This window comes from Eriocheir sinensis, chromosome 54 (genome assembly GCF_024679095.1).
Source record: "Eriocheir sinensis breed Jianghai 21 chromosome 54, ASM2467909v1, whole genome shotgun sequence".
NCBI lineage: Eukaryota > Metazoa > Arthropoda > Malacostraca > Decapoda > Varunidae > Eriocheir > Eriocheir sinensis.
In genome coordinates this window covers 5,293,762-5,303,536 of record NC_066562.1, presented here as the reverse complement: position 1 = coordinate 5,303,536, position 9,775 = coordinate 5,293,762, and the positions used below count along the sequence as shown (strand labels likewise).

The window sequence follows — 9,775 nt, the reverse complement described above, 5'->3', positions numbered from 1 at the left end:
ACCTTCCCACTTTCTTCCATCTATTTTCACATACCACTCTCCTTTTTTCATCTTTTTCACTAGTTTACACTGACTTTCCATTCTTCTTCTTCACTTCCTTCCCACTCTCTTTTGTCTTTCGTTTGATTCCCATTCTTTTTTCTTTTTAATTTTCTTCCCACTCTCCCTTTTCACTTTCTTCCCATTCTCCTTCATCTTTTTACGTGCTTCTCACTTTCCTTCTTTTTCCATTGATTCCCTCTTTCCTACGTCTTCATTTTCTTCCCATTCTCCCTTTTCCCAATGCTTCCCTCTTTCCTACGTCTTCATTTTCTTCCCATTCTCCCTTTTCCCAATGCTTCCCTCTTTCCTACGTCTTCATTTTCTTCCCATTCTCCCTTTTCCCAATGCTTCCCTCTTTCCTACGTTTTAATTTTCTTCCCATTCTCCCTTTTCCCAATGCTTCCCTCTTTCCTACGTCTTCATTTTCTTCCCATTCTCCCTTTTCCCAATGCTTCCCTCTTTCCTACGTTTTAATTTTCTTCCCATTCTCCCTTTTCCCAATGCTTCCCTCTTTCCTACGTTTTAATTTTCTTCCCATTCTCCCTTTTCCCAATGCTTCCCTCTTTCCTACGTCTTCATTTTCTTCCCATTCTCCCTTTTCCCAATGCTTCCCTCTTTCCTACGTTTTAATTTTCTTCCCATTCTCCCTTTTCCCAATGCTTCCCTCTTTCCTACGTTTTAATTTTCTTCCCATTCTCCCTTTTCCCAATGCTTCCCTCTTTCCTACGTTTTAATTTTCTTCCCATTCTCCCTTTTCCCAATGCTTCCCTCTTTCCTACGTCTTCATTTTATTCCCATTCTCCCTTTTTCCAATGCTTCCCTCTTTCCTACGTCTTCATTTTATTTCCATTCTCCCTTTTCCCAATGCTTCCCTCTTTCCTAAGTTTTAATTTTCTTCCCTCTCTCCCTTTTCACTTGCTTCCCACTTTCCTTCGTCTTCCCTTCTTCCCACCTTCCCGTCTTTCTTTCTACTGGCTTCCCACTCTCATTCTTTTTTCATTTGTTTCTTTCTAAATCCCTAAGGAACTAACTTATTATGTACTCGAGCGTTCTCAGGTGGTTTTGTATTCACTTTCCTATCTAAAGAAAAAGGTCCCAAAGGCTCCAACTTCACTTTAGTTATCCAGTCTACTGAGAGAAAACGGGCCAGTCCAGGAGCCACAGAAAGCGAGGTTTGCAAGGTGGACTCTCGTATTCTCGGTGCCACTACAGAGCTCGAGATAGAAAGAAGTATAATTATAATATTTACGTTCCCTTCCCTCTCTTAACTTTGATCACCTCTACACAAGGCCAAGATCCGTCCCTGGTCATGTAGTATTTCAGGGGGAGGTCCTTCTTAATCCTTCCCCCCTTTTGATTAGTAAAAACAATGCTCTTTGATCTCGTGAACACAGAGAATATAATTAAATTTCTGAACAAGGGGGTAACTATTCTTCTTTGACGTACTCGCTCTCAGTAGCCTTAAAATAACATAAATAATACCAATACTAATAACGATAATAACAGTAATATAAGAATGATAATAATGAAAATTGTAGTAATAATAAACAGCAGATCATTTCCAAGTAAAAAAATCACAGAGCAAAACACATATAATCTTTCTTCAGCTCTCATGGAAATATTGACTCACCTTATGCATCCTAATGATTGATTGATTGATTGATAGTTTATCCTAATGTTAATCATATCATTACCTTCATTAGGAGACAGATTAAGAAGAGAACACACAAATACAAACTACTACTGTATGAGAGTATAAAATTATTGTAGTAGTAGTAGTAGTAGTAGTAGTAGTAGTAGTAGTAGTAGTAGTAGTAGAAGCAGTAGTGACTGAAAAGAATGGTTACAAAGAGTTTTAAGATTGTAGAAGTAGTAGCAGTAGTAGTAGTAGTAGTAGTAGTAGCAATAGTAGTAGTAGTAGTAGTAGTAGTTGCAGTTGTAGTAGTAGCCATAATAAACCAGAAATAGCAACAATGATAACATAAGTAATAGAAATAAGAAGAATAACAATAATAAAACCATCACTGATATCACTACTACAATTACTACTACTACTACAGTACTACAACAACCACCACCAAAAACACATCAACATAATCACCAACATCACCAGCAGAAGCAATAATATACATACCCACAAGGGACAAGGAGAGAGGAGGAGGAGGAGGAGGAGGAGGACAGCTTCAAACACACAGACACTCACCTCCTGAAAGAAAGCCACACGGAAAAACACAAGGTCAGGACAACACACAGGTACACGGACGTCATCTTAACATATTACACACACACACACACACATACACGCACAGACACATACGGAGGCAGAACACTTGACGCAGCACATACACAGTGACATTGGGTGTGTTTACTTGTGGTGGTATGTGTTTTGTGTGAGGTAGAACAGGATGGGTCACGGAGCCTTGCTAAAAACAACTTGGGAGAATGATTTGTATAGCTAATTGATTTGACTTTTCTAGGGTTTTATTCTGGTGTGGTGTGTTTTGTATGAGGTATAAGAGGCTGTCATTAATCAGGTACTAAAACAAAACCACACTATACTATGTTCGCAGCATGAAGTCCATTCTAGGTGTGGCAGATTCTAGAATTCCCATGAGTGCGATGCCACCAGTTCGACCGCCAATTAGGTAGGGAGATAGTGTTAATCTGGGAATCTGGGAATCATGGGAATTCCAGAATCTACCACACCTAGAACGTATTTCATGCTGCAAACATAGTATAGGGATGCTGACCTAACCACAACTCCTTTTGACACTTCTCTGGCTGGCCGAGGGTGGTGCTGAATATATATGGAATCTCATCTATAGAAGAAAAGCCCATAAATTACTACTCCTATAAAATGATGATCAGAGAAAGAAGACAGATGGCTGGAGAGGTGTCTTGTTACTTCTTCTGTCCAACCTCATAAGTGAAAATGAGAATACTAAAGGAAAAAGAAGAAGAAGAAGAAGGTGTTGACACTTCCCTCTCGAAATCATGTCGAGTTGATAGGAAGAAGGAAATATAAACAAAAGCTGACTGCGTTTCAATACTCGATCAATATAAACAAAAAGACCCGCGTTGTATTGAGAGCAGTCTATGGTTCGCCCCGCTGGCCACTATCATCCGGAAAACGAGGATGAACTCTGTGAGGCTCCGTTCCCCCCAATCAGTCAGGATTTGCGAGGGTTTACTGCACAGGCCGAGGGGGAGAGAGCAGCCGTTGAAACAGACACCAACACAGACTCACACAGCCCGCCAGAACTTGCAATGGCCATGATACTATTGAATGCAAAACGCAGAGTTGCAGGCAAAAGTACTGCATTGTTCCCATCACCAGCGTGGACCCAAAACACTGAAGGCTTGAACATACAACGCTTGTGTTTATATACTTAACCCGGTAGCCTCCCTCTTCTCCCGAAATTGACCTCTCTTTTTGACCACTCCTACGTACTCTATTCAGGAGCAGTAATTAACGGGCTTTTATTCTTTAATAGTTTTTTTTATTTACGCCTTTGAACTGTCTTCTTTGCTGTAAAAAAAAAAAGCAGCGATGGGGCAAATTTGTGGCTTTACCATGTAGCAGCGACGGGCCGAATTTGTGTCATGATATAACCCCCCCAAAATTGATGATACATAAACTGATCACAAATGCTTTGATATACATTATGAAATGGTTGGTGTGAGTGATGATTTTTACTCATTTTTCTCGGTTAGAGGGACCATTATGAAACATGATCCCCGCTGCTACCGGGTTAATAGCAACTCAAGGGCACGTTATACTGAAATCCTTTAAAAGAAATGCACCAAATGGAGGGTCTGGCATATTTAGTGAGGGACAGGTTCCTTTCAGTGTGGATTCAGGTCTCTCTTAGATTTTTAACAGGGGCAAAAAGGGTGCTGCGATGGGAGGCTTTTAGGGGCACAGAGACCTGGCCGAGAGCTGCATGTCTAGAGAGGGAATGTTGTAGTGTGTGTGAGGGAGGAAAGGTTAGGGGAGGGGAAAGGTGAGGGGAAGAAAAGGTTAGGGGAATGGAAGGTAAGGGAAAGGAAGGGATGGGAAGAGAGTGGAAGGAAAGGAAGGTTAGGAAAGTAAAGTAAAGGAAAGGGATGGCAAGGGATGAGATGGGAAGGAATGGAAAGGGAAGGGAAATGAAGAAGGGAAAGGAAAGGAAGGGAAAGGAAAGAAAGAAGAAAAGAAGGGAAAGAAAGTAAAAGGGAATGGAATGGAAGGGAAGGGAAGGGAAGGGAATGAGAAGGAAAGGAAGGGAAAGGCAGTGGCCCTATCAATCTCAAATCCCTCCTGACAGGATCACTCATCTTGCCCCAGCCATGAGTTCCATGGGCATCCCCTTGGTCTCCTTCACTACCCCTTCTGGCACACCGTGGGAGGCCAGGCGGGGTGTGCTGGGGGAGGCACCACCCCCACCACCACTACCACTGGACAATACATGGGAAGGTACACACCAGCAGGGCACCCACACCTGTTGCTGCTGTTACGTGTGTGTGTGTGTGTGTGTGTGTGTGTGTGTGTGTGTGTGTGTGTGTGTGTGTGTGTGTCCTTACAGCCATTCAGTGCACACACAGGGGCAGACACTTACCCCTGGTCGATGCGGTCCATGGGCCCCAGCTGTCCCATCATTGGATGTGGTCCTGGCCCATGCATGGGACCATGCATGGGTCCATGCATGGGAGGGCCCCCAGGCCCCCCTGGCCCGAAGGGTGGTCCCCCAGGTCCGAAGGGTCCCCCGGGCCCCGTGAAGCCCGGCCCCCCTGGCCCTGGGAAGGGTCCAGGGTGGCCCGGGGGGCCATTAATCATCTGTGCATGTTGCTGTGGGCCCAGCATGGCCATGGTGCTGTTGGGGCCATTCATGTGGGGGCCGGAAGGGGTGGGGCTGCTGTAGTTGGAGGAGCAGGGGAAGGGCATGGGGGAGGGGCCCGGCCCAGCCATGCTGGTGGGGGCCATGCTGGTGGGGGGACCCCCCCCAGGAGCCCCGGGGAAGGGGGACGGACCCCCGGGGCCTGGGGTGGAGGCATTAGATGGGGCGGGGGAGCCGGGGAAGGGAACCGAGGGGGGGCCAGAGGTGGGGGGCCCCGAAAAGCTGTTGGGAGGCGTGTTGAAGGGTTGGGGGCCACCGGGGCCCGGGGGGTAGGGGCTGGGGTTGACAGAAGGGGGTCCAGGTGAGGGCCGGTTCAGTGTAGGGCCCGGGGGGTTGAAGGTGGGGGTGGACGGCCCTGAGAAGGTGTTGGGGGTGGGAGGGTTGGGGAACCCCGAGGGACCGACGGAGGGTGGCCCGTGGGGCTCTGAGGAGGGGGGTCCTGGGGGGCCCTTCCAGCCGAGACTTGCTGGCTCAGCCTCCAGGGTGGCGACGCCTCACACACTCACACCTCACACTCGGCAGCCTGCAATGGGGGGAGGGATGAGTCACGGCACAGCACCAAACACTCAACACACCTGTGCACACACCCACACCTCACACTTGGCAGCCTGCGACAGTCACACCACACCACACACCTGCACCACCTGTACACACACCTGCATCACCATCTCACTGATATCACTGGCCTCATGGGACTATGCTCTGCACTAATTTATTCATAAGTCTGTGCTCCACTAACTTCAGAAATTCTTTACACTCGTGTCAACAACTTTAATTTTGTTGTCTGTGGCTACATCCCCTACAATCAGTTACACAATCAAGTTATTGGTGGAACAGTCACATGATTATTACACTGCATATCACACAATCATTATGCTGTCAAGGATGCCAGATTGTGTCTCCTGCCTGCTGGGAGTGAACTGAACTCATAGTGTTTTAGATATGAAGACGATTAGCCTATGTTCACTTCCTCAAAATGTACACAACATAAGTAAATCTGCCTGCCTGACTGACTGAGGTAAACTGTAGTCTTGCCTGTCACTCAAGATGGCAATAAGGTCACTGCTTACAAATGTGAAGAGTAACATAAATAACGTAAGTAAATGAGACACACGTAGGGGAAGGAAGCACAGCTATTCTCCCTCCACCTTTAACTCCCTCAACCCTGTCATTTTGTTAATAGCCACGGCAGGAAGATAACACAGGAGGTTACAGTTTCCTCTACCACCAAGGAAAGAAAAATGTTACCCTCAAGATGAGCATAATATTAGTAAACACAGCACGTGGGGGAGGTAAACCTGAGCCAGGCTTGTCATTGAAGGGTTGGTAAGGGCTGTGGTGGGTGACATGTGCCTTGACGTGCTGCCAAGCTTTGCCACGCTGTCACTGCACCACCTGGCCCACCGTCAAGGTTAGGATGCCTCGGGTGTTAAGATTGACGTTTGTGTATGCACAGAAATAAATATCTAGCTATCTATAAAGGGAGCATACACTATAACTGCACATGGCCTTGAAGCTCATCTCCAGAGCATTAGCCCTTGAGCTTGTGGTGAGTAAGAACCCATTACTTGAGGATACTGGGCCAGTGTGACACCCTACAAAACAGAAGTATAAATAGCATTCAGAAAATAAAAATAGATATTCCTCTTGGCTATGTATCGTTTTATCTTTCACATTCTTTTATCTGGCTCATCCCATACATGTTTGTTTGTTTTTGTTTATTTTTCCGTGTTCGCCTATAGCGCCGGTAGGCTTTCTTCAGGGGCCTGGTGGTCGGCCCTAGCCCGTCATGGCACAGGCAATTTTTTTATAGTGGCGAGTAAAGTCCGGAAATGACTTAGCTGACAAAATTTTCATCAGCTTGAATTCCACTGGTCCATTAATACACACACACACACACACACACACACACACACATATTTGTATATAAGACAATTACAAAGCCAAAGAAATTAAGAGAACTCTGAATGCTGAACATGTTTGCTGCCATTCTGGTGAGAGACGATAATTGTACCTAACTGAACATCAAAGTTAATCAGCAATTAGTTTTGTCATAACAGTGCACTGGTAAAAGGTAAAGAAAAGGTTGGAAGCAGATGCTATAGCTGTGCGATGTGTTGGCGCTCATTTCTGTCACCTCATCACGTGCACCCGTGGTGGGTGTGCATCCGATGCCTGGGACAGGGCAGGTGTGACAGATTGATTACCATTATGATTTGAGGAGGCCAACCAGGTGAGTGAGTCAGGTAAGTAAGCCTGTAGATTACTTCTATTGGCTTATCTTGGAAGGCTAATGAGTCTCTTCTCTGCCGTGCCTCGACTTGTGCTGACTTTGCCACAATGGAAACACTGCCCACCACGCCACACCCTGAAGAACAGCACCTAACAAGTGAACACTCCCCATCCAAGGTGAAGGGCTTGTTCCTGACACACCCTTCTAATAAGGGTAAAATTTCAGGATTACACCCAGCTCACTCTGGCAGACAAAACTATTTTGTCTGGGAAATTTTGGTGTTTCGAAGGAATCAGCAAACTGTTTCTATCACAAAGCACCAGTTATTTTATCACCCACCCCGCCCCCCACCCTCAGATACTAATGATTTGTAATAAACACAAGTACCACAACAGATTGATACAATACACACCAAAATCTACAAGAAAAATTAGTTTTTGTAATCACAGATGAGTTGTGGCAGCCACTCATCTGTGAGACAGTTGTTTTGTGCACTTAATCTTAGTCCTGCTGCCACAGCATTATTTGATCAGGGTTGGCAGTTCTCACCAGTCACCGCCACAACCACACACCACAAAGTGGGTTACAAGCAAGTATCAAAATTAATGAAATCTAACAAATCTAATCTAACACAAACCCCTAATGGAAGGGGCTTCGCCCCCTTGACCACCCCCACGTGCTATGGGGGGCTTCACCCCATTGACCCGGCTACAAAAAAATATCTCATGAACAAGTGATCTGACGGCAAAGCAGTACGTCTGCGTGTCGTGTGTGCACAAAGTGCTTCATACAGCACTGAGGTGTCCTTCCCTGTGAGACAGGTGCACTTCTGTAATAACACCGTAATATGGAGGGTGACTTGCCCCTCCTCAACCCTCCCATCGCCTTAACTGATATTCTCCCAGTTCTCTCTTCACAACTTGATGCAGGGACATGTGTTCAGCTCCTGGACTTTACTACAGAGGCAAAATATTGCCTCTGGAAGTGCGAAAAAGAAAGTTGAAAAGTTTCGTTTAGTCGGCGCAGCATCTGTGGTCATATGCCGGAGAGAGACAGAAGGAGAAGGAATTATAGGAGAAGGGAACAGATCCCAGGAGACAGGACACAACCCCCAATTAATACCTGGTACCCATTCACTGCTGGGTGGACAGGGGCGTAAGGTATCAGAAAAGCCGTCCAAATTTTTCCACTCTGCCCAGGAATCGAACCCGGGTTCTCTCGATTGTTAGCCGAGTGTGCTAACCACTGCACCACGAAGCCCCATCTGGAAGTGCGGAATTCCACACAATTACCATTGTTTGTTCTCTGCGTGGAGGACTTGGTGCATTGTGAGGGAAAGGAAGCACTGCATGAGGCTGAGGCCCACAGAGTGACAGAGTTATTCTGAGCCCTGGTGGTGGCCAGGTGAGTGACCCCGCCAGGATTAAAGGGACAGGCAAACCAGGTAATCATCTTTAAACACTAATTAAAGCTTACTCCCCGTCAGTAACCTTTAAGGGCCGCACCCCCGCGCCAGCACCAAGACAGCACGCCAAGCCCACGAGGAGAGGGCTGCCTTCATGACCACGGGGGAGAAAAAAAAAGGAAAATGAAGGCAACTCCCGCGGCAAGATTCCCAGACTGAACCACGAGTTACTGATCACTCCCGGCCGCGTCCCTTTAAGAGCCACACACGACACTTAACCACAGAATAAAGTACACGGATAAATAAATAAATAAACGAATAAATAAATGATATCCCACACCCAACAAGCCTCGCACCCTCTTTTCCTCCCCTCTCCCTCCCTTTCCTACCCACTTTTTCCTCTTCAGTCCATGTTTTCCTCCCCGGCCTTTTTGTTCTCGAGGACAAATAACAAAACAACAAACAAATAAATAAATACAAAATACTTCTTACACCTCAGGCAGCCTCCAGCCTCACACCCTCCCTCATCTCCCCTTATTTCTCCCTTTTCCTTCCCTTTCCTATCCTCTTTTCCTCCCCAATATATGTTTTCCTCCCCGCCCTTTCTCCCTGGATGGTCAGAAAGAGTGAAAATGGCGTTCTTTGGCCAGAAAATGAGGAAAATAGGGGTTTGTTTACCTCACCGGTGATGGTCGTCACAAAGGTGGCCAAGTGAGGGTCGCCATGCGCAGGGAGGAGGAAAAGGAGGAAAGGAGGGAAAAAAGTGGAGGAGAGGAGGAAAAAGGAGGGAAATGGAAGGGAAAATAAAGGGAGAGTCTGAAAAGGTGGAAAGGAAGAGATATAGCGAAAAAGGAGGAAAAAGGAGTACGCAGGGAGAGGAAAGGGAAAATAACGAAGGAAAGAAGAGGAAAAAAGAGGAAAAATGGAAGGGAAAATGAAGGGAAAGTCTGAAAAAAGAGGAAAAATATACGTAGACGAAGGAAAGGGAGAAAAAAAGAAAACATCAAAGGAAAAGAGGAAAAAAAGAGGAAAAGGAAGGAAAATTAATCGCTAAAATTGAGAGAAAAGTGCATTAAGGGAAAACTACGTAGGCGAAGGAAAAGGAGGAAAAAAGAGAAAACATCAGAGGAAAAGAGGAAAAGGCGAAGGAAAAGGAGGAAAAAAGAGAAAACATCAGAGGAAAAGAGGAAAAAGAGGGAAAGTAGAGGTAAAAATGAA

General features: G+C 46.0%; 1 protein-coding gene across 1 annotated transcript; it reads right to left on the bottom strand.

The window, feature by feature from the left end:
• Positions 1-4,613: 4,613 nt before the first annotated feature.
• Positions 4,614-5,412, bottom strand: LOC126983605 (proline-rich proteoglycan 2-like). Its single transcript, XM_050836414.1, has one exon. It carries the CDS (start codon positions 5,003-5,005, stop codon positions 4,637-4,639), a length of 369 nt encoding a protein of 122 aa, XP_050692371.1. The 5' UTR covers positions 5,006-5,412; the 3' UTR covers positions 4,614-4,636.
• Positions 5,413-9,775: the final 4,363 nt, after the last annotated feature.

Coding starts and splice junctions, on each gene's coding strand:
- LOC126983605 (XM_050836414.1), bottom strand. CDS start 5,005: ATGGCCCCCACCAGCATGGCTGGGCCGGGCCCCTCCCCCATGCCCTTC.